The sequence below is a fragment of the Scomber scombrus genome, chromosome 22, assembly GCF_963691925.1.
Source record: "Scomber scombrus chromosome 22, fScoSco1.1, whole genome shotgun sequence".
In the NCBI taxonomy this organism is placed as follows: domain Eukaryota; kingdom Metazoa; phylum Chordata; class Actinopteri; order Scombriformes; family Scombridae; genus Scomber; species Scomber scombrus.
The window spans coordinates 9,813,601-9,838,978 of NC_084991.1; the positions used below are offsets into that span (position 1 = coordinate 9,813,601).

The following is a 25,378-nucleotide window of genomic DNA, read 5'->3' on the forward strand; positions in this document are numbered from 1 at the left end:
TAGCACATATTCACTGTAAACTTTACACTATTCAGGGAGTGATAGTAGCAGTAGGGAGATATGCTGCCCCCGATTTGTTTGGATCAGATGGCCAAATCTTATACATTGAATCACTGAGCCAAGCATGAGCAGACAGCAGAAATTGAGTCTCTGTGGATGCGTCATAGTCTTTTAAGCACACTGAACTCTGGTAGGGTATAATAGTTTCAGGCAAACAGAGGATGCAGCTCTCATAACCCGGAAGTTAAGGGAGGCCCTGTTTTGCAGCAGGAGAATTGCCATCCATCCAGTGGGAGCACTTAATTATCTATTAGCATTTTGTTTAAACAATGAATTTTCTCACATTTGGTCTTTTTTGTTGTTGTTGCCAACATCCAGTTATCTAGAGCTTTTGTCAAGAGGATTAAAACAAAAAAAAAAATCAAAATCCAGCCTAATAACTCACGAAGAATTACTTCACACTCCTAATTAAACATAGATCATTGACCCCATAATGGTTTTGTTCAGAAATAGACCAGAAGCACCCCGTCTCTCTGCCTTTTGATGTAATTATACCTTCCCCTCAGGGAGATGAGATGGGGGGGGGGGGCTATTTTTAGCATTCAAGAGGAGGAATGAAAAAACACAAACAATTCCAGAGATGACCCACTCATTTTTGAGATTTTCAGTACTGTTAGATACTAAGGTGTTTGGTTTGGTTTTCAAAGTTTTGGAAGGATTGACTGTATCATTTAGCTTAATGACTGACGTTAACAATCCTATCTGTTTTTCAGTCCAGTGAAGGGATTTATTGACCCTTCAGAGCTGGCAGAGAGTTGTAGAAAAATCGGATGAAAAGCATGCAGTGACGGAGATGGATTATTGCGTTGACATACATATACATGCATTAGATACAGCTTACTGTTTAATTTGCGTAAAAGCTGTGGGATAGCTTACCCATCGCTGGATCAGATATCATCTACTATATGTCATCGTTTGCTTCCTTTCAGATTGAAGAGCAGGAAACAATAACCATCTGATCAATAGTAATGCGGACCGCTTTGCTGTCAGTGTGAATGGAGGTCATTTGACCACAGTTATCGGATGGGACCCCGAGGCTCCTAATGTGCCCTAGTTTGGCGTCTACTGGCAAGAAAACCCTGTTACACAATCATAGAGTGAGTGAGTGTGTGTGTGTGTGTGTGTGTGTGTGTGTGTGTGTGTATGTAAAAGACAAACCCTGTTACTTGAGGATAATCCTGTAATAATTAGCAGGAATTTTAATTTGCTTTCTAGGTGAAAACAATATCCTTGTAGCTAAACTAGTCCAGCTCATGCTATTCATTAGAGAATAAGTAGCCTATCAGTGAGATTTAATGCGGGAGCGTGCAGTCGAACATTTCATTAACTTAAATGCGTTTACTTAGTAAGAAACTGAGGAACGAAAGCTTTAACGTGTCCTTGAAAGACATGTGAAGCCTGCGGTCTTGGCGCTCTTCCTCCACTCTATAGGAGATAAGAAGGGAAAGGCATGAAAGCACAGAGAGGAGGGGGGAAAAAAGGTTACAGGAAGCCCAGTTTGTGTGTGTGTGTTAGCTGTCCTCCTCTCCCCCTCTGTCTCACTGTTAAGAAGCAGGTAGGGTTTAATCTGTTACTAAGCCCCATCATTGATTGCCTGTTCTCCTCTGGTATCAGTGTCCCTGGCTTTTATAGTGACTATCAGACCATATCAGAGTAGCGTAGATGAGCCCTGCATACTTTCCATAGTTTTATAGCTGCAGTGTGATCAGCCAAGGCTGCAGAGGCTACAGCAGTTAAAGACACATCGAAAGGGAAGCTAAATTAATTGGGGAATCGTGGTTTTGTGGTTTTGATTGGATGCCACGTTTCTCACTTATAATTTTGGACACGCCCCAAAAAATCATGCAAGACTTCATTTGGGGAGCTTGAGCTGAAGATATCTGGGGTGTCATTTTGGGACTAAAGTTAACACTGAGGCTGTATTAAGCTTCAGCTACCTCTCTGCTGTTCTGTTCTGTCTGCTTGATGCTGCTTCATGTTGCGTGATTTTATTTATGTAACACAATACCACCCATTACACCCAATCAGGGGACTCTCTTTCTCTCTTTTTTTTTTATGCCTGGACTCTCCAAATGCAAGTGATGAAACGTTTTTGCATTCAGTTTGAGACCCTAATGAAGATTGTAATGCATTGTGCAGCTCTAATAGACAATGACCACCAGCTTGTCAGGCAGCAGGTGCTTGTGCTGTTAGAGTATCCTCCCATCTGCATCCTACATCTGCACATTCATTCAAACCGTATAGGCTGACGCTGTGTGTAGGGTTCAGAGAGAGAGAGCACGGGATGTTTTCTTCTGGTGCTGCTGGTGATGTGGACACACTGAGCATAGTGAAGCCCTGTGTCGGCATGAAGCCTCCAGCGATATATACGTGTGTGTGTGTGTGCGTGGGTGCGTGAGGGGGGGGCACGTGTCAGGCCACTCATAATTGCGTGTGGGCCCAGTGACTGCCAAGTGTATGGTAATGGGTATATATATATGTGTGTGTGTGTGTGTGTGTGTGTGTGTGTGTAAGCACATTTGATTTGTGACTGCGCATGTGTATGTGTGTCATTATTTACAGTCTGAGTACTTTTCAGTGTATATAAATCAGCAGGACCCATTCTTACATCATAGCCACCCTCGAGGCAGCATGCTGCACTCTGACACGCACACACACGCAGCACCTCACGCTAGCTGCTTCCTCCTCCTTTATCCTGCTATTGGTGAGAGTGGGAAGGAATCGTTTACTAGTAGGTGATTGGTGGGTAATCGAGCGGTCACTGGAGCTCTGTGTCGGCATTTCTTAATCTTGTGCTTTACATCTTATTTACTGTCTCATACGTCGAATAAAAACACTCTTATCTGTCTTATGGATTGTTGCAGTTGGTGGTAGATAACACCATGTTGACCCTTAGTAAGGCATATCGAGGTCATAACAGCTGGCTCACACACACCTCCCATCTCTGCTCCTGAACATCACACAGACAGACCGCAGCCATACATTAGTAATCTGCGTGCATGTATTGTGAAGGTGTAGCCTGCATGCATGTGTGCATCTTTTTTTGCGCTGCTTTCTTCTAGTCTGAGTGCCTCTCTGCCTGTGTGTGTGTGCTGCCAGAGATGAGCAACTACAGAGCAGTTTCACTAAAAGCCAGGCCTCTCTGCCACAGCTGCATGCCTGTTTTTGTGTCTGTCCAGCAGCGCAGAGCGTCTGGTTTGTCCTGTGGTGTGACATCAGGAGTTGGACTATGCCACAGGTTTGGCCTAAAGCAAGTTTTTGCTACTCAGTTCTGTATGTGCCATCTTCCTTTTAAATGATGACCTTTTTCTTAATGCAGGAAATTCTTTTGAATCAGATGCCCATATAAATGTTATGAGCCATTTAGGTAAAAAAAAAAACAACTCTGAAATCTTAACACATTGTGTTGTGCTATGGCAGTGTAGGATAAAGGAGCAGCTGTAACTTTTCATTCTAAGCCTTTCAATGACTAAGCATCCCCTCATTATGTAAACAAAGGTTACTCTAGTTCCTACATGTGTTTGTAATGTTAGACAGTATTACTCAGATGAGGTGGACATGGTGGTGATGACACACTTAAATGTGCACATTGTCCCTCTGCTGGCCAGTTTATCCTCAACAGACAGTGTAAGATTGTCAAAAACAGTTAAATATTAAGCTATTATACAACAATGTAAACTAAAATTGTAGTCAAGCGTTGCCATACATCCAATAATGTTGTTAAATGCATTTTTAAAAACAAGTTACAGATTGAATGTTTGCACTTAAATGTAGGTCTGTATTTTGCTCATCATGATAGTGATTATAGCAATTTTACTCCAAGTTAGAAACCAGCACTCAGTGTTAAACAGCTAAAACGGGAATGAATGCATACAGATGCTATTACAGTGTTTGTGTCATTAATACCACAGCTAAAGCATGACAGTGTCCCTGTCTCCCCCTTTTGGTTTCTCTGGTTTACCTTTGAAACCACTTGATATGTATTGAGTTGTACAACAGTCACACAAACAAGAAATCAAATTCTGCCGCTCTGTCGTGTCTGATTGAAGCCAGCAGTCATCCAGAGGCAGCGCAGCCCAGCAGCGTGACACACTATCCTATACTCGACAGTAATGGCAACATGCTCGAATTGTCAGGCGATGTGTCAACAGTGCGCTCCGTCAAACTGAAGCAGAACTCCTGTCAGTCCCGTCATGGTAAACTGCACTGGAGAATAATGTCAGTTAGATGTGTAAATTGACGCTGACCTGTAATCGACTCAAATAGATGTATCAAAAATGCCTCAAAAAGAAAAGGAACTGCAAAATTGATTTATTTTTTCATCTAGTTGCCAGTTTGAGGCAGTTACAGAGCACAGGCTGTACTTTTTTCCCCTCCCCGGACATCGATGCCCTTCGAGTTAAATCAGAGGCCTCTGTATCTCAGGCTAGCCGGCATTGTGTTTGATCTCTGCTCAATAATGTATGCATGGAAGTCTTGTTTTTCTTTTTTTTCCTACACAAGCACAATAGTATTCCAGGAATAGGAGTTGAATGCATCAAGAAAAATGTCCTCAACTCTTTGATGTGTCATCCAAGGGGCTTTTTGAAAAACATGCTCATAATAAACTGTGGTCAGCTCTCCAGTCTGCATCACTTTGTGTAAGGAGCAGAGTTGTGGCAGTAGAGAAGAAAATTAGGAGGGTAAAGAGGGAGTGAAATAACTAAAATGAAAGGAGGGAGGGGGAAAAAAAGCCTGAATAAGTGTGTGTCCTCCTCTGAGAGCTGTGCGTGGGAGGTCTGAATAACAAGACATCCGTTGCTTTGTCCAGTAGCCTCTCATACAGGCCTAACAGTAGGCAAAACAAAAAGACTTCCGCTGCTTTCAGAACCAAGGCCACATGAACAGGTAACAAGATGTCACAACATTATACTTCTAATGGAGTGACACATCGCTGATATGTATTACAGCCTTAAGGGTTGTATTATGGAATGAGCTAGACGGCCACACTTTGTTGTGATTGCCGACAAACCTGTGTGTGTATGTGTGTGTGTATAAGTGCATACATTAACGCTCGCATGGGAGGAAATTCATTCTAAATTGATTTATTGATCATTCAGGAAAAAGGGCGTACCACATCCATGTATGTGCAAAATGATTGCCAGCACAGATTTACAGCTGATTGAAGACCCCTGCAGTGCAATTGTGAATGTATTGTAAGTTAAAGACAAGCATGAGTGTAACATTATAAACAGGAAATTTAATCTGAGTTGCCTCTCTGGGTTTAGTATTAATCATATAAAATGTAATTGTTAGCTGAATAACAAGTTTGTATTAAATTAGTCTCTGAATTCATGGAGGTATGAATGAAACCAATCCATCAACAGTGGCTGGACAATTAACTTCAATAAACTAATTGATTAATCGACTAATCATTACAGTTCTACTTTTTTTCCAAATTCTGAAAAAATTACCCTGATGTCATCTTGGCAATGGGTCGAACAGCAGCACGACAGAGTGGAGGTGCAGGGTTTGACAGATGTTGGGGCAGTCTAATGAAAGACACAAATGAGTTGCATTGTGGGAATTGTAGGATCCACTGTTTTTGGAGATTGATCCATGTTAGGGACTAAAATCTCAGGGAATTTTGGCTGCTTCTGTTAAATCTGTCCCTTTGTGAGTCCCCAATCTTTATGAAGGCGCAGTGTTTAAATACTGGAATGCTCCTTTTTAAACATGAAGAATACACAGTGATTGGCCATATCGCTAATGAATTGCACCTGCTTGTTTTGGATTATGCACAAAAAACTGAAAAAGGCTTTCACCCCTTTTTAAAGAGTTTAAAAGGAAGAAGTCACGCTCTGATTGAATTTCATACTGGTTATATTGTGTTTTATATGTTCATATTTCAGTTTGTGGGCATTCAGCCTATTCATTTTAGCTGTCGGAGGATTTTGCAGGAGTTATAGGCCTGTATTTTTTTCTCTCTAAATGACTCCCAGATTGAGGACAGTCTGGCAGAAGCACTTTTAGGATTTGGCTTTGAGGATTTTTCCAGACATTTGTTTATAGTGTTAAGCCATTAAAAGAACCTGTTCCTCTTTCCTTTTCTTGCACGTACAACTTTTAAAAAAATAAAATAAATTCATGCCATCGCTCACTTTTGTAAGCCTTTGGCAAGCAGCGTACAAACATAAAGCTATTAAAAGCCCATTGGCACTTTGATTTAAAAGTACTCATCCATGTACTTAGCCCGTCTCATCATCTTTGTGTGTGTTCTCTTTTGAACTTTGTTTAGTCATCAGCAGCTATTTTGCTTCTATCATCACACGGAAACATGTCCTGACATCCAGCTAAGCATTTGGGGAAGATTTATGATTTAAGGCCAAACCACTGCCACTTCAACACATGCTGGTGAAAGTTGGCTGTGGCTGCAAAGTTTGACTTCCAGGAACTTTGATAGATAACCAGATGTCCATTAGTGGTTGAGTTTTCTTCAGAAAAAGACATTATCTTCTCCAGAGATCAATACTTTGGCCTTTTATCTGACACAATGTTAGGCTTCACTTTCACCTCCTGCTGCTTTATTGTTTATATATTTGAATGGAAAGCATATCACAAGGCTGGTTGAGCTGCTCATTGCCAACACATAATCCCTCCATCACTGATACAGACTTTGTGTCAGCCTGGTAATCTGAGATTTCCTGGCCAGCACCAGCTTTCCAGAATGCAGCATGTGTTGACATTACTTGAGTGGTAAGTAGGGATGCCACAGTGAGGAAATTTAGAAATTACAGGGTTTTTTTGTTTGAATGTGAGCACTCATATGTGAAAATGAACTAAATGGGTATTATCGCTATAAAAAAAAAAAAGCCAAAAAGGACGATGGGGCGGTGGGCACTGAACACCGTGTTACACTGACTACAGCTGCAAGCCTGGTAACAACTCATGCTTTCAGTTGACATTCAAACGGGTCACTGGAAAATTGTGTTTTGGTTCAAGACTAGTGCAGCTGACCATTAATGGTCTGATTCACTGTTGGATAAAAGCACTAAAGTCTTTTCCAGCTCCCCTTTCCCCCCAAAATCTGATAAAAAAAAAAAAAGTTCTAAAACCAAAGCATAGTTGAGAATATTAATGTGACTAGGGCTGCAACTAACAATTCTTTACAATTAAACACTTAAAATTAGATCCACAATGAATCATTTTGGCTGCAAAATGTCAGAAAATAGTGAAAAAGTACACAGATCTGAGTGATAAATGGGTTTTTGTTGTTTGTGTGGCACTTGCACCCAGTCGGTGTATGTTCTCTGGCTTGAGCTCAGGTTGTGTTGCCAGTCACGGAGGCAGGCTTCCCCCAGAGGAGAGCAGCAGTGACGAGATATAAACAGCCAACGTCCCCACAGGCCCTGATAGAGAACACTTCCTTCCATCTTCTCCCCTTTGGGTTTCCTCACTAAGGACCTTATAAGAGGTCTCTGCCGACGCAGCCTAGTTTGCCTCTAGTTCATCTCTCCTCTCTTGATTCAGATAGATGTACAAGGTGGCTGAAGTCTCTGTTACTCTGCTGACCAGGGCTGCAAGGTAAAGTTGAATAGAAAAGGGCTTCACTGATGTAGTGAAACACACAATCATATGTCTGTCAGACTAGGCTCCAATTCACCGCACATGGGGTCTTGGTATCTCTAACAATCACAAACACAGAGTTTCTCACATTCAGTTTAGTCTCTCAGGACAAAGGCTCTTTGGTTTTTGGGTGGAGGGGGTTTCAGTGACCTAGTCCATGATGGTCTGTAGCAGCTCTCTGAACTGTCTTAAGTTGACAGGAGAGTGTTTGGTCAGCATTTTGTCTCTTCAGGGTGGTAAGTAAATGTTCTGCAGTTTGAAAGGCTGTCTGGAGGAGACAAAAATGGAATGTTTAATGAAAAGAAGCAGGTTTTTTTTTTCGTCTTTTACTTGGTACTTGACCCTCCTCTTTCTCACACGCTCCCTCTCTGACATTCCTCCCTCGCTCGTGTTTTTGTGGGGGAGCAAAAGCTCGAACATTCAAACTGCTTTCAAACACGACGGTGCATACAAACTATCTGTGCATCAGTGCAATATGAAGTCCGTTTATATAATGGCGTTTTAACACCAGACGGGAGAGCTTGTATATGAGTCTCTTGTGACAAAATAGGAATCACTGTTTTGGTTTTTTTCAGTCCTTGCAAGGACACGAATGCAGCCTCAAGCCTCAGAAATGATTAGAATAGAGCACAGAGCGGGTAGTAAACACAGGAATGAATCAGACACACGTTGCCTTCAGGACACATGCGAGGAAACCTATCCGATTGCATGACCTTGTTGACCAGGTTGAGGGTGATTTGCAGGCAGCCGAACAAAATAAATTCAGTCTGCAGCAAGGCGAGAAGGGCCTTTTTTTTGGCCTTTATCATCAAATTTCAATTTTCTTCCCACCTCTTCACATTCTCCTGTCAGCACCGACCTCCTGAGTGATTCTCTAAACCCAAATGTGCTGCTTTGTATCCCCGAGTTCTTCCCGACTTTGTAAACATGGCAATTTGTGAACAAGTCACGCTATGACTGTCTGCACTGACGCTGTAGCCTTGTAAATATTCATATAGTTTAATGATAAAGGTAGAAGGATAGGAAATGAACATCCACCAGGTTTATTAGGACTCCAGATGTGTTTTTTTTACCGTATTACAGTGATTATCACACCAGAATTTAGTACTAGTGTTGACAAAGGTCTGTGCAGGGCTACAGAGAGTATCTTAGACCCAGCTGCCAGCTTAAGAGGCCCAGTGTTGTGTTGCTGTAGGGGTCTCCACTTCATCCCATGACCCATTGTGTTTGATTAGGATTGGGTTCCCTCCTACACAGGTCTGGAAACATACAGAAAATGAATCTCTTCTGGTCTGGACCGACTTCAAAAACGCAAGCTGTGTAAGCACAAGGAAAAAAAAATCTCGTATCCAGAGGTGCTTGCTCTGTGCACTTTTAGAGCCAAACACTGAATTCAGAGAAACGAAAATGTTCAGGAACTCCGGAGAAACCTGAAGTAGGGAATTTTTCAAATGGGACGTATGTGGAAACCCTGGAGATAACACAGCTGTGAAGACATTGATGTATGTTTTGCTCTCTGTTTAGCATAGCCATGCCAGCTTGTATCTTTTCTAATAACAGCTGAGTACACACACATACAAATGGGTGACGAATTAAAAGAAAAAACAACATAAAGTGACTTAGTCAGGTGTTGGGCCACCACATGCTGCGAGAACAGCTTCAATGCGGCTTGGCATTGATTCTACAAGTCTCTGAACTCTACTGGAGGTAGCAACCCTGTTCCAAAAGATATTCCCTCATTTGGCATTTTGATGATGGCGCTGTCAAACACATTGGTCCAAAGGTGTTCTGATGCAAAGGCCATAACATATGTTTCACATTTTCATGCTCCTCAAACCTTTCAGTGACCCCTTGTGCTCTATGGATGATTACTCAGAGCACTTTGTATTGATTTGTAGTGACACTTCCCTCTAAAGAGACAAGAGTACCCAAACCATGCCAGCAAACTGCCCCCCACAGCATAACAGAGCCACCGCATCCCATCACTGTAGGGGTCAAGCATCCAGGCCTGTACTGTTCTCTCGGTGTACTCCACACATGCACTCACCCACTTGTCGAGAATATAGAGAAGGATGACTCATCTGACTATATCAGTCTTTTCCACATCTCTGTAAACCAGTGCCTATCATTTTTTTTGAACCACTGAACTTTCAAATGTGCATTCATCTTTGTAATGAGGGGTTTATGCTCTGCAACCCCATTATAATATCCCTCTCTATGTAATTGTTGAAGGGCTACTCTTGCTGACACAGTTGACATTCTCAGTCATCTGAGGAAGAGTTGCTCGTCTCTTTTTCCTTACATGTCACACTAATGCACGAACATCATAAAGTCATCAAGTGTGTGCTGTTGGCCCCAATTTACCGATGACCTCCCGTAGATCTACATGGTGTCACTTTAGTCACTGTTCTTATTGAAACAGCAGCTGGTTGAGCAGTCTTTATATCCAAAGCTCCTTAGATCTTTTCCTCTGGTCTCTTTCTCATCATATAAAATCAGAATAAGCTTGGCTTGCCCAGCATTTCTTTTTTTACATGTCACAGTAAATGATTGGATGTTAATTGCTTAATTGTTCCAGCATAAGTGCATATATAGGAGTTCTTTCCTCTTGCATGGGTGAGATCATTTTCAGAACTCAGTGAAGTGATTTTTTATGTGTTTCTTTGAATTATAGTTACAAGTTACTAATTACCTGAGTTATGTTGACACAAAGTTATGTTTAACAGCCAAAACCCCAAGTACGCATGTTCTAGCACCTGAGTCCAAAAACCACAATAAAGTTGAAGTATAATTAACTTGAAGGACAAATGTAGTCACTCATTCAAGGATACTTGTTGCTAAATTACCCACAAATTATATTAAAAAATCCACCTCAATGCCCAGGCCTGCTCATTGGTCAGCATCAAAAAACTATAGTTGATTATTTTTTTGATTAATCGATTAGTCGTTAGTTCAATAAAATGGTGAAAATGTCAATCACTGTTTCCCAAAGCCTCAAATGTCTTGTTTTGTCCTTAACTATCCTCAATTCAATGATATTCAGTTATTATCATAGATGAGTAATTTAAGAAGCTGAAACAAGAATTTTCTTTTCTTACATTCCTTAAGAAGTGACTCCAAATAATTCATAGATTATCAAAATAGTCGATGAGCGAATTGTTGCAGCTCTCAGTTGACAGGTGTTTGTATAACTGTGCTGCAGATTACAGTGGGGAACAGAGGAGGCAAGTTCAGCCAACACCGCCTGGTTAAACACAAACCACAGAAATGTGTGTGATGTCAGGGCCGCACGCATTAAGCCACTAATTTGTTTTGTTATGCTGAGTTTTCCCGTCGGTTTATCTAGCAGTGACATCACCGAGGACGTCAAAGTCGAGGTCTGGCGCGGTCACGGTCGTGCTATCTTACGAGCCGTCGCGTCAGAGTACACTCGAGTACATTCTTCTGCGTGGAAGATTCATTCACTGTTGATGTTTGGCCAAATTAATCTTCCAAGGTTTTACGCAGCCTCTGGAATCACTGTGTTTCATCTAGAACATTTTAGCTAAACTGTCATTTTTAAGGGAGGCATTTTTATCTTTGGAGTCGTGCCAGAGGCTTATTGAGTGCAGCTGAGATGCAGAGGAAGCCTGGTATTTTATATTTTAATACGTCCGTTGTTCCTGTGCTGTTCTGATGGCAAAAACTAAAGAATTAGTTTTCCAAGGACTGAGGCATTTAACATCCTTGTTCGTTCTGAATCAGAGGTTTCAGCATACACATTTTTTTTTCATTTCACGGAATCTTTTGGTCAGTTAATGTTAAGTCGATAACTACAGATGCAGTGTTGGAAAAAAATGTTTTGATCTTAATATTGTGTGAATTGGCACCTTCGCCCCTGTTCCCGAAGCTCTCTAAGGGTTTAATTTAAGTGTATTAACGTCTTATGATGCTGGTAGAGAAAGTTGCCGGTTCAGCGTGATGAGTTGTGCCTGTAATAATAAACGGCTGCAGGGAAACTGTACAGTATCATATCTCACCACAGTCACTGCTACATCTGTGCCTGTTTGTTTTTTCGTTTTTATTCTCTCGCCCAGAGGGGTTTCTGTTTTTTCACCAGGTTGGCCCAGACGTTCCTCCTGCCCTGTGCGGCAGATCCCATGGTGTTTAGCTGGCTTGTTGACTGTGTTCAGGCAGAGATCACCGTGCCTCGTCCTGGAACATAACGACTTACCACAGAGTTAAAACAAACCATGCCCCTGCAGGGGGGGGCAGCATGCTGGTGATGACAGGGGTAGGGTTTAGATTTTCTGGTATTTATGGTGGTATTTACTATATCACTGTTGTATCACTAGACCACAGAGTTAAATAAGCAGATGAAGTGCAAAGCCTGTGTGTATGATCTGTGAGGTCAGATATCTGTGTGCTCCTGCTTGAGTTCTTTGAACCACTTTAGGAATTCCAGTCGGAGTAACAAGAAATGATTGAGTGTTAAGCTTAGACCTGCAGCTCTGCCCTATACCAACCTGCGAGTGCAGTCATTTTATCTTTCGCCTCTAGCTAACTGGAAAAAAATAGGTCGATAGCATCATTATTTTGTATTAAAATGAATGAGAGAAAATAGTTGTCACTGAAGAATTGAAACACTTAAGTAAGATGAATTTATTTTTTGAAGGGGAAGCTAAGAAAATAACTTCCTACACCGTTAAATTTGACACGTTAGAACATTTTCACCTACATAAAAATGTGTTTTAGTGACTAGTTTGTGTATTTGTGGTTTTATTGTCAACGAAAGCCATAGAAATGGAAATGTAAGACTTATATGTATTTTCTTATTTCTGTTTTTTAGCGCTAGTGTGTAGCATGCTTGAAACCGATTTTGTTAATTGCTGCCAAGCAACATTGGGAACCACTATCAGTATTTTGCACATTGCCACTAGCATTAAAAACAAGCACGAACATGTCCAAGTCGCCGACATCCTCTCCTTTTTCCGTGGGACTACTAAAGAAATAAAGTTTTTGCTCTTCTGCCTCATGTTTATCTGTAATCCTTTTTAGCTGTGGAACACACACAGATGAGTGGAAGGTGGTAGTCGTGGGTGAGCTCCCATGTGTCCCAGTATTGAGTTAACATTCATTATTCACATGTCATTAGTTTCCCAATCAGTCACCATCCATAATGTAGTGGCGAGCATGGCAAAGTTACAGAGATGGAGCTAACTATTACCTTCCAGCTTTTGGCTGTTAGCGGCTGTGAATTAGAGCATCAGAATTCTCACCGCAGCAAGTTAAGATACAGATTTATTAACATTTATCGGCTCTTTCAGTTGCCAAAGACGCTGACAAAGTACTGCTATGTGGTATTAAGCCTGGAGGTTCTCTGGTTCTTGTTTGCCAACGACCAACTACAGGATGGAAATCAAATCCTATGCTGTCATGAGCACATATTGACCTTCTCTTCCTCATTCATTAACATGCTCTTGTTCACTCAAACAGGAATAATAATACTGCATCGTGTCATTCACTCTGGCAGTACCTCCTGTTCTGGGGCCTGAGCTAACAAGTGGTAATCTTGTCCCAAAAACATCTCATAAGCCCCTCTATCCGCTCCTCCTGAGCTCCCAAAATGACCCTCAATCCTTCAGCGCTACTCTGAGCTCCTAAAAGCCCCTCGTCTACCCTCCATCCGATAAATCTGAAGAGACCAACAGTCCTAGCGCTATTACCCACTGTTAAAGGGGTTGGAGTTATTTGCACCATCAGCTGCCCTCCTAAATGATGCACATAGTTAATGAAATCACCCCTGTTAACTTCTGTGTAGAGATATGATGCTGATATTTTAGACTTATTTTTTTGGGATTCACAGCTCCTTTTTTTTCTATTTTATGACTTGATTCATTTTACATGTGTTATGTTTTTATCATTAGGAAAGACTTGGAAAGCTTCTTGATTTATAAGAAATGGTTCAGATGAAGCCATGACAGATGTTTATTGTCTTTCAGTTTGGGAATCATTTTAGTAAATTCCATAGAGTCCTTTAAGCTATTTTAAGGACTTTTAAGGTCTTGGGATCACATTTTTTCATTTTTTTTCCCTTCCTGAGAACTTCCCTTGCAAAAAAAAGACAAAAGACACACAAAATGTACATGCTCCTATCAGAATTACTATATGTTTATTGATACATTTCAAATATATTCCATGCTGCTCTTATTACTAGGTACGCACCATAACCATCTTGGGTCAGCAGGGGTAAAGCTTAGCTTCGGTTTGGATGCCAATAATTCAGGGGCCCAATCTCTGGAACAATCGACAATTAAACAAGAAAACAGAGGTAGGAGAGAGGGAGAGGGAGGGCAAAAATGAAAGGAAGGGGAAACAATTCATTGCATTGTCTGCCGGCACGTGGTCCGACCAGTTTTGGCAGGATTGCGGGAAAACGGAAGCAGAGGGAGAAGAGGGTAGCCTATTAAATTATCAGACCTCGAATAACCAGGTCTCCATCAACACACGCTCAAGACACATACTGTAGTTCTGTCACTCACATGTGGCAATGCTGAAGAAAAAAAAGGATGGCGAGAGCAGTGAGCCCTGTGTTAAGAAGGTAAGAGGAAAACGGAGCAGGCGGAGAGAGTGGTTGAGTCTGGTGATGTCCTAAAATCAGAGGGTTGAGAAAATGTTTGTGGATGCAGCTGAAATGCTTAGTAGCAAATAATCAACATTCACAAACTGCTGAAAGTGAAAGTTTGTGAAAAGGGAATTTGTTAACATTGGATTTGAGCAATTTCAGCTTCAAGAAATGTTTTTTCCCTGTCTCTTTGTAATGTGGTTGATTGCGGATTTGTTGTCTGAGAGCTATAATGTGTGTGTAGTTCATTATGGGCCTGTCTGGAAGGTGTCAATGCTCCAGTCTGTATTATTGCTGCAGGGAAGAAGCATTACTTAAAGGGGACCTATTATGCTCATTTCCAGCAGCTCTATAATTTTATTCTGGGACTCCACTAGAGCAGCTTTGCATGATTCACAGTTCAAAAAACTTTTCATATACTGTCCCTTCATGCAGCCCCTCAGTCCAGTCTTAACCCCCTGTCTTTTTAAGCACCCCCCAATAAGCCCACTCTGTTCTGATAGACCAACTTTGTGGAAGGTGCCGAGGGGCAGCTGTATCAGACTTATGTGAAGTTACTGCTGGTGCAAACCCAACTTTTCCTGTGTTACTTATCAAAAGCTTTTAAATGACTGAATAATGGGAGACTTTTATCGTGAAGTATTTACAGGAAATTTAATATGTTTCTAATCGAATTATCAGAGCTTCGTTAGTGGCACTAATGTAGTCAACGTTGAGTCCAAAAGTCCAAAATGTAATATTTGGAGCTCTTTGTTCAGTAGATCAGGTAGAAACAATACAGAGAGGAAAATTACAAGCAGAAACAACTATAGTGATGATGATGATGATGATGATGATGATGATGATGATGATGATGATGATGATGATGATGATGATGACAGTGTTTGTTCGAGAGCTACAGACGACCAGCATACCTACAACAGGTGAACAACTTATTCTACTCTGCTGTGCTGTGTCGGAGTCATGGTTTCGTTGTGGCTACACCCAAATCAATTGGAAAACGCCATGTTAGTGGAGCGGTGTGTGGAGCAGATGACTATATAAAGAAATCTGTCACGGGCTGATGTCAGCTCGGGCGAAAAGTTGAAAAAAATGGTGGAAACCGAGCATTCAGAGCAGTCTGAAGCCAGTGCTTTTTGCTCACAGGAATTACTTCTAAATATGTTTATCTCATTATTTGACACTTAGGTCATGTTTAGTATGAACATCTGACCATGCAACATTATGTGACTGAAAGTAGGAAAAGCATAATAGGTCCCCTTTAAGAACTGAGAGAGAAAGCAGGAGGCAGAAATGAGTAAATGGTTGATACTGTTGATGATTTCATGTATCAATGGTAAGACCTGACTCAGTGGTCTGTGAGTTTTGAACAACAGCTCCGCCCTGTGTGTCATCACTGAATGTCTCACACATTTTGACAATGAATGAGTGAATCAACACACACACACACACACACACACACACACACACATACACAGCTTCCTGGTGTCTGATGTGCTCACACACTCAGAGGATGTGTCAGATTTTTATAAATAGAAAAGATGTTTTATAAAATATCTGCTGTGGCAAAGTTGTTTCGCACTCAAGGACAGCCTTTTTCAACAAAGAGGCGGATAAAGACTGGAAATGAAAAAGCAACGAAATTTATTCTGCTCTTTTTTATCAAAGCTTTTCACCACCTCCGTCAGAGAACTGCGGCATTGACCAAAGTTCTGTTTGTGGGTGTTTATTCAACAATTAAAAACCCAACTTTTCTCCTCAGGCAGAGATGGAAAAGCTCAAAATTACATGTTGTGTTTATGCCTCCAAACTGGCTGCACACGTACCCATCAGCATGTTTGCATGCATTTTATGGTAGGAAATAGTCAGCTATTAACACCCCTTAATATTATCAGTACATGAATTATGATGCAGCAGGCCATTGACTCTGATGCAATAGTGGAAAGATTGATAGTATCATGGTCAGTCAGTGGCCTGACTGCTCCATTTACTGTACCAGGATGAACTATTGTACCTTTTGTGTAGCCTTGCCGCCGGTTGATAAAAGCCTCATTATCTTTTAACCCTTATATACTCTTGATATTCTGACCCTTCATGCTTTTTGACCCAGCTAAACTAACCCTTTTATAATTAGTCCGTATACCAGATTTTGATGGTATTTTGCATCCATATACAGTTCAAGTGAATGGAAAAATGGTGTCTGACTTTTGGAGCCTGCTGGATATCTTATCAATCATTAATAAATGTGTCATAAATCCTTCATTAATGTTTAAGAGAACCGAGAAAGTGTTTTCTTTTGTTTGGCATGACTCATTTATAGAGCGAACATTCACACTATATCATGATCTCATGTTATCTAAAAAGGAGATCAAACATTCTTGAAAGTGAAGGATGCAGATTACATTTTTGAATGGTAGGTTTCATCAATCAGCACTGCCTGTAAACCACAACATGACTTCCTTTCCTGTCAGTTGAACTGTGCATCGAGTGTCTTAGTCATGAAACAAAACCACAAACAAGCAAAACAGCTGAAAAACATCGCTTTCACAGTCCTTTTTTTGTTGCGCAGAATTTTCATCTCCCTCTTTTGTCCCCTTGTGACAATTGACTGTGGAACTGAAGGCTAATCGGGGTAAGATTCGGACTATTGTTCAGCTGCGGTTGGCGTGCGCGAGGAAGGAGGCGTCACAAGGACCTTTCCATCATTTTGTTTTGTTGTCCTTCTCTTTTGAATCCTTTCTTTTCAACTCACTGTCTCCTTTTCTCATCCTGGAATAACCGATCCACCAGATCACTCCTTCCACTCCACCAAATCAGTGAAATAGAGACTGGTACTTTTTATAATCCTAATGAAAGCTGCTGTGCTGGGCAACCACCACGTTGGTTGCTTGGTAATTGATGGGTTTGGTTTGTTACTTTGCTTGGCCTGGCAAATGTAGCAATATGGTGGACAGTTCTCATGACAGTGACAAAAATACACAGACATGCCAATTTATAGTTGCGCTGTTTAAAGGCTTTTTACCTTCATTTAACCCCCTTTAGTGACTTTAAAATCCCTTTTTGAATGTTAAAATGTGTCAAATTTGACTCGGACAGCATGTAAGGGTTAAAGTGAGAGTGAACTCACAGCTGGTCTCCTTCCCCTGGAGACTACAATGTACTTGATCTGTCTCCATCTGTTTATTATCGCCCTTTTTATCTTGTTATTTTGCATCTTTTCTTATCTATAAAACATTTGTTAGTTTATCAAAAGACATTTTGCTGTCCTTTATATAAACCCAGCATGACCTGAGTCATATGTTTCACATTTAGTCCTTGAGTTCTGATCTCGACTCCCTCTCTCAACCCGCAGATCCAGTTTGCCGACCAGAAACAGGAGTTTAACAAGCGTCCTTCCAAGATCGGCCGACGCTCTCTGTCCCGCTCCATCTCCCAGTCCTCCACAGACAGCTACAGCTCAGGTAAACCCACACACACACACACACACACACACACACACACACACACACACACACACACACACACACACACACACACACACACACACACACACACATCTCCGTACTGTATTACTCAGTATCTGTTGCCTGGATATGTTTCCATTGCATTTTTTTATGACACTAAACAGCTAGAAAGCACCTTTTGCGTGATTGTACTTTATGTATCTTGTTCTCACACACTGACGTCGCAGTTCATGTGAAACTGTGGGCTCTGTGTTAGAGGATTAGCTTGTTGGGGGGTCTTCTGGAGGAGAGATAGAGAGGTATTAGGTGTGATTGAAACTAAACTGAATCCCCAGTCTCATTTATGACTGCAGCGGTGAGAGACAAGTAAGTTGGAGAGAGAGATGTGGAAATGTGGGTGCAGCATATATCACAGACTAATACGTATGTATGAGGGAAGCAGAGGATTTAGAGGTGGTAATACCTTTTTCTTGTGCTGTTATAGAGCAGTTACTTAGAAAAAAAACATTTTTAAAGAAAACCTGTTAAAACGTGTTAATAGCGTCCGTACAGCTACCTTTTCCATGTTTGCTAATGGAAAGACATAACTCAGGGAAACCTAACATGAGACCTTTTCTGCCTCTCCTCTTCTCAGCATTCTAAAAGCAGACTTTTTGGGAAATGTCACAGTTTAATCTGCCTCAATTTTGGCACTGTGTGTGTTGCTGCTGTGTGTCAGGGTCACTCGCAGGGCACAGATCTTCAAACGACACCATTAACATGATGAATTAATCTCTGTGCGATACCGCTCGGACAGTAGGCAGGATATGATGGACAAACAGATGGATTGGCAGATGGACGGACCTCGACTTTTAGTCAGCATTAGAGGATGGCTGTAATGGGTCCCTAAGGTGCTAAAAAAGTCCACTGAGTACTCTCACGAAGAAAAAAAGAATAAACATTTTCGTCCTGTGACTTCCCATCGGCACATTCGGAGGCTTTTTTTGTAGGAAAGCATCACCAATCAGGGTCAGCTGAGGAAAAAAGGGCATTGTGGGGTTTTTTTCTTTCTCTCTGGAAAGTAAAGTCAGCCTAAAATTGTTCTCAATTTATAGTTTATATAGTAAATCATGTCATGCTTGTGTCGTCTATGTGTGGTCACCTGATCCTTTTCAGAGGAATTCAAGGTTGCTGTTCCCCAACTTTTTTAAAATAACATTTGATAGAAAGAGCAGAAGTCCGCTGGGGACTGCTACTTTAAACTTTCTTATACACATAACATTTTGAACTTTTAATTCAGCTCTTTACAGCTTTAAAATCAAAATAGGCACACTCAATATAGTCTGCCTACCCAAAGTGAGAGCTGGATTTGTTCCAGTTCCCCTGCACTAAATCTCATGTAGTCTTTTCTTTTTCTTTCCTCTCAGCTCAGCTCTTATTCCCTCTACCTTCCAACAAGCAACCTCCCTCTTCAGCCCCAGGCTTCAGATCATGACTAAAATAATCTGAATTTATTTTTTCCCCCTTTAGATATTGTGATAGTGATGAGAGCGCTTAGTCTGCAGTTAAGGCTGTAGTTTTTTAGTCTGTGCTGTTGACTTCTGAGCTATTCTTAACCACTATAAAGTGAGTGAAATGTTATTAGGGCTGCCAATATTAGGGTTATTTTCAGAAACTTGCACTGCACTACCGTCTCCCCTTTTGAGCCATCTTTTCTTCCCCACCCTCCCTCCCCTCTCTGCTGATGCCCTGTCTTCTCCCATAATTCCTTCACCTGAGTGGCTCTTATTTCTCTGATAGTTCCCACAGTGCGGAGACACTCTGAAGGCACCAGTAATACTTTTCCCGAGAACACTTCGCTATAGATTTTCTTAATCAGGGTTCTTTTTTTTTCTTAAGCTGTCCAACTCTATAAAAGCATAGCAGATGAATTTGATGAGTCACATTGTAATACCTTTTTAAACAATGTCTCAATATTTATGGGGAATTTCTAAGTAATGATTGAAGGGTTGATGTTGTCTCCATTGGGGGAGAAAAATCATTTTAATGTCATTATTAAGACTGAGACTTACGTATTAGGTTGTTATAGGTCAAATGTAGTTAATTTTGTATCCTTTTTAGAGGAGTCTAAAACTCTACAGTGTTTGACACAGGCTAGCTTTGCACACTAAAATCAGCTTTGTCCCAGAATCCTTTGCAAGTATCAGTAGTCACCCTCATGACCCCTAAGATCTCCTCAGCTCACACTCTTCCCCCGCCCTCTCCTGTCAGTATGGATGGCAGATTTCAAAAGATTTCCTCCTAACAGTAGACTCATGGATTATTACCCCTCTCTCTCTTTCTTTCTTTCTTTCTTTTTTTTTTTTTAAAGCCTTTCCTGTATTGGCAAAGTACAGCATGTTCTTCAAGTTCCGCGTTGTTACAGCGCTGGCAAGGTATCTGATACTGGTCCTCTAGACGGAGTGGTAGGAGTGATATTGGCATCGTGTAGCTGCTTTAACACAGTGCACCTGCGTAGTGAGTCAGCCTGCAGCAGCACAGGAAGCACACACACACACACACACACACACACACACACACACACACACACACACACACACACACACACACACACACACACACACACACACACACACACACACACACACACACACTACTGGTGCCAGACACACAGGCATCTCATCACTGTGTGTGCTGCTGTACACTGTGGGCGCCACTGTTTATATCCCACCGTGCTGCACCGATACTTCTCCATGACATGTTTTCTCATGCCTCTACACTGTGTTTACTTTGCACTGCAGTTTTAATATTGGAAAGAGGCCGGAGTTGCTCTGCCGGACGAAAAAGATCACGAAGACAGCTTTATAATCAATTAACCTCAGTGCTGTGCAGAATCTGTGGCCTTGCAAAGTTAAATTGCAGGGTTGAGAAAAGCACAGAAACTGAAGGCACTTTGTGTTTGTGCTGCACTTTGAAACCTTGAAGCTCTACATTAAAAAAAAAAAAAAAAAAAAATCCTGTTTTAAATTATGCTTAAAAAGTTTACTCTTACTTAGATTACAATAGGGCTTTTTTTAATATATTGTTCCTTTCTGAGGGCGACATGCTGACAGAGTGTGTCTGTGTGTCTGTGTGTCTGTGTGTCTGTGTGTCTGTGTGTCTGTGTGTCTGTGTGTCTGTGTGTCTGTGTGTCTGTGTGTCTGTGTGTCTGTGTGTCTGTTTTTTTAGCGGCGTCATACACAGACAGCTCTGACGATGAGACGTCTCCCCGGGACAAACAGCAGAAGAACTCCAAGGGCAACGGAGACTTCTGTATCAAAAACATCAAACAGTCTGACTTCGGACGCAGAGAGATCGAGATCGCGGAGCAAGGTTTGTCTTTCTTCCTTCCTTCCATCCTGTAAAATAAAGGACAGTCACTGCTTACTTTGAAAGAGAATCTAAGGCTTTGCTATTTGGGGGGGGGGGGGGTGCAAGTCAGTGGAAGTAACACAAACGGGAGGTAATGCTACATTCATAGAGTGTTGGTAAAGCCTGTGTGGTGCAGACACCTCCTCCACTCTGCCGGGTGGCCATATGTCCCCCGCCACCGCAAGTGAGAACACCATTTAAAATCAAACCCACAGTACTCACATCATTCCCTAATTACTTCACACAATTTACAGAGAGCCACAGCTGAACCCTTCAGTCTACATACACACACAGACACAGACACAGACACAAACACACACACACACACACATATCATTATGTCCTTAGCATCAGTAACTCCTTCAGCTGGATGAGTCGATGGATTAGCCATGAAGTATTAGAGGGATTAAATGATGGGAATTCCTTCATCCAAGATTCCGGCGGATTCCCGTAACCGCCGTTTGATTGTGTGTTCCTTCCTCCAGAGATGCCGGCCCTGATGGCTCTGAGGAAGCGAGCCCAGGGGGAGAAACCCCTCGCCGGTGCCAAGGTGGTGGGCTGCACCCACATCACTGCCCAGACTGCTGTGAGTAGGAGTGCAAAACACACAGACACACACTCACGCTCTTACAGCGCAAATATACGGCGTTGCAGCAATATCTGACTCCTGTTCCACGTCCTCAGGTGCTGATGGAGACCCTGTCAGCTCTGGGGGCTCAGTGCAGATGGGCGGCCTGCAACATCTACTCCACTCAGAATGAAGTGGCAGCTGCTCTGGCAGAAGGAGGTGAGACACTGTTTTTACCTCTCCTGTTGTCTTAAAATATTCAGAGGCCCTCTTTCAGTCATTCTCCACCTCTGTGTGATTCACCGTTTGTTTTTTTGCTTTCCTGCTCTGTTTAAAGTGCTTCCTGTCTCCTTCCAGGTTTCAGCGTGTTTGCATGGAAGGGTGAGTCAGAGGACGACTTCTGGTGGTGCATCGATCGCTGTGTCAACGTGGAAGGCTGGCAACCCAACATGGTAGCACACCCACATTCTCAACAAAGCTTACTAAAGCATGAGAGAAATAGCCTTTTCATTTTTCACCCTAAAAATTTGATATGTAGCAGAGCGTCTATTCTTAAGTGACGATTGGTTACCTGCCACAGTGAGCAGAAGAAAAAGAATTAGCAGTTTAATGTGCATGACTACATTTTGAAATTAGTTTTGAAACAAACACGCAAATTAAAAAAAAATTGTGCATTTTTTTTTTTGTACAATTGTTTGACAGGATTGAAGCATACAAATATTTAAATGTTATGAAATTGATCTAAAAAATACCTTGAGTTGTTTCCTTTTAAATTTTGAAAAATAATACAACTTGACTGAATTGAAAATGACCCTGGAACTGATCTGCAAGTTTGAGATTGAGTCAGTCTGTCTCTGGTTGTCTGTCAGATCTTGGATGACGGTGGAGACCTGACTCACTGGATCTATAAAAAATACCCAAACATGTTCAAGAAGATCAAGGGCATCGTAGAGGAGAGCGTCACCGGTGTGCACAGGTGGGACTCCCAACAAGCTTGTATTCTTGACCTTATAGTTCCCCTCAGCAGTGCTTTTTGTAAAACTCATAAAATATTTCACTGCTTGGCAGAGTAAAACCACTAATTGGTATTTTGAATGGCAGAATGCTAAGACACACATGCAGTGACACGCTTGCAGTTTCTGGTGTAACATCGCCATCTAGTGGTGAAAGTGTTCTCTGCTGTGATTACACAACTTTGCAGCATTACAGGCATTGCAGTGTATATAGGAGTTGAATTTAAAGTAGAACATTTATTTCATTTAATGATAACAAATTAATAAATGATGAAACTTCTAAGAAATTGATTGCTTGATATGTCTCACTGGAGGTTCCAGTTTATATTGTCAACACTAAACATGACATGACTGTCATTGTGTGTCGTGTGTGTAGGTTGTACCAGCTGTCCAAGGCCGGGAAGCTGTGTGTCCCAGCCATGAACGTCAACGACTCAGTGACCAAGCAGAAGTTTGACAATCTCTACTGCTGCAGGGAGTCCATCTTAGACGGGTATGAAACAGTGTCCTGTTTGTAAGAAGAAGAAAAAAAAGGAGCATGTTTGTTATTTGAACACATAGTTTTGCAGGGCTACGCTCCAAACGGTCTGAATAAATATTAAGCTTCTGCTGCTGAAATAATTTGGTTTCTGTTCTTAGCCTGAAGAGGACAACTGACGTCATGTTCGGAGGCAAACAGGTGGTGGTGTGTGGATACGGAGAGGTAAGACTGATACACTCAGACAACCTCATACACAATGCTTTTTCACTGAAAGACCAAAATGTGAAAGCAATCTCCTTTCTCCTGAATACAAACCACATACATTTACTTCAGGGATACAATACATCTACTTGTAAAAAAATATTTTTTCCATCCATCCACTTATCCTCTAGAGGGTTACAGAGGAGCTGAAGCCGATCTTAGCTTAAATTGGGTGATAGGCAGAGTATACCCAGGGCAGCTAACCAGTCAATCTCAGGACTAACATGCAGTATAGAAACAGACAACAACATTCACACCTACAGGCAATTTAGAGTCACCAATTAAAATAAACTGCATGGAGTACGTGGATAGAATGTGTTCTAACTTGACTACACGTTTGTTGTACTGTATGTTAAAATCTGTCGTTTGTCATCCTCAGGTGGGAAAAGGCTGCTGTGCTGCCCTCAAAGCGATGGGCTCCATAGTCTACGTCACAGAGATCGACCCCATCTGTGCCTTGCAGGCCTGGTGAGACTCGGCGGCCGGCTTGAGATTCTTAGAGCTCACTGCTGATGTTGACATCTCTTTAGTCTTATGCTCTTTTATTTTCTCCCAATCACAGCATGGACGGCTTCAGGCTGGTAAAGCTCAATGAAGTCATCAGACAAGTGGACATTGTTATAACCTGCACAGGTCAGTTCAGCCTCTGCATTTCTGTCTGATTTCTCATTTGTTTCTGTCTGGTGAAGTTAAGATTCATAAGTAGTTCTTTATTATAATTATTACATTGCTGATTAATCGCTTTGCAGTAGCTGCACAGGGATTTGCACTATTTGTTTTTGTGTTGGCACGTAATCCACAACGTACAGTGCATAAATGAATGCAGTTATTACACAGGGGGAACCTTGCATTCTGTGCATTGGGAAGGTGCAAGACGTACAACGGACAGTGAGCAATACATTTCTGTCACTGTGGACTGTATTCCAGTCATTATAATCAGCGTGAAGCGGTTACTAATCAGCCAGAGAGTTGTACTGAACACTTAATTAGAGCAGAGAATTACTTGTCCCCCTGCTTCATTGCCTTATGTAGCTGACAGGCCTAAAAGCTAAATGGCTTTCTTCAGGGTGAAGCTTCAATCTGCAGCAGAACAGGAAGATAATAAGGTGGATGAAGATTTGTGTGGTTTGTGTAAGATGGTTCTAATGCAGTTACAAAGTGCTGTGAAATAAATAAAACAGGACAGGCATTAGTTCTAATAAGGTCACTCACTGTCAGCTCCGTTAAGTTCACTCATTAGAGCCATCGCAGCAAAAATACAGATATCTCATTGGGTTCTCAGTGAAATAATAATGCTGGAGTGAAATGTGAGCAAAATAAGTTTTCAGTTTCTTTTAAAACTATGAATCACTTTTTCAAATCCTCTTTTTAGAAACAGTTTGAAGATATAATAACAGAACAGAACAGAATCAGCCTAAATTTAATCAAATTGTCAGATGGAAACCTTTGATGCAAGTCCTGTTAGAGACCAGTACAGCTCCTTTAAAAATGTAATACAAAGACAAGTGGAACACTATAACTTAATAACATTTTCAGACTTAATTAACTATGCTAAATTGTGAAATAGGAAGTAAATCAAGTACAGTAAAAACTCCTTGTGTTACAGAAATAGAGTTAAATCTTATTGCGCCTCCTTGCAACACTTCGAAATTTACTCTAGTTCATCTTTTTGTTTTAGCTTTCTCTCCGTCTCTCACCACTTCTCACTCTGTGTATTCATCTTTATCTTTTCTCTCCCTCCCATCAGGCAATAAGAACGTGGTGGTGAGAGAGTACCTCGACCGTATGAAGAACGGCTGCATTGTCTGCAACATGGGACACTCCAACACTGAGATTGACGTGGTCAGTTACCTGCTCACACAAACTCCCTTTTCTATATCTAAACTTACATGTGGACTAAACGGCCTCGCTCAGTTCAAAGTTGCTTTAAAA

The 25,378-nt window shown here is 41.5% G+C and overlaps 1 protein-coding gene across 1 annotated transcript in view; it reads left to right on the plus strand.

Annotated features, from left to right (window-relative positions):
* ahcyl2b (adenosylhomocysteinase like 2b) overlaps window positions 1–25,378 on the plus strand; it is a 42,168-nt gene that overhangs the window by 10,903 nt on the left and 5,887 nt on the right. The window contains exons 2-12 of the mRNA XM_062443399.1: window positions 17,622–17,730; window positions 20,941–21,084; window positions 21,609–21,709; window positions 21,808–21,910; window positions 22,049–22,143; window positions 22,561–22,667; window positions 23,081–23,197; window positions 23,344–23,407; window positions 23,826–23,914; window positions 24,009–24,079; window positions 25,194–25,288. Coding sequence (XP_062299383.1) covers window positions 17,622–17,730; window positions 20,941–21,084; window positions 21,609–21,709; window positions 21,808–21,910; window positions 22,049–22,143; window positions 22,561–22,667; window positions 23,081–23,197; window positions 23,344–23,407; window positions 23,826–23,914; window positions 24,009–24,079; window positions 25,194–25,288 — 1,095 coding nt within the window. The remainder of the gene's footprint in view (window positions 1–17,621; window positions 17,731–20,940; window positions 21,085–21,608; window positions 21,710–21,807; window positions 21,911–22,048; window positions 22,144–22,560; window positions 22,668–23,080; window positions 23,198–23,343; window positions 23,408–23,825; window positions 23,915–24,008; window positions 24,080–25,193; window positions 25,289–25,378) is intronic.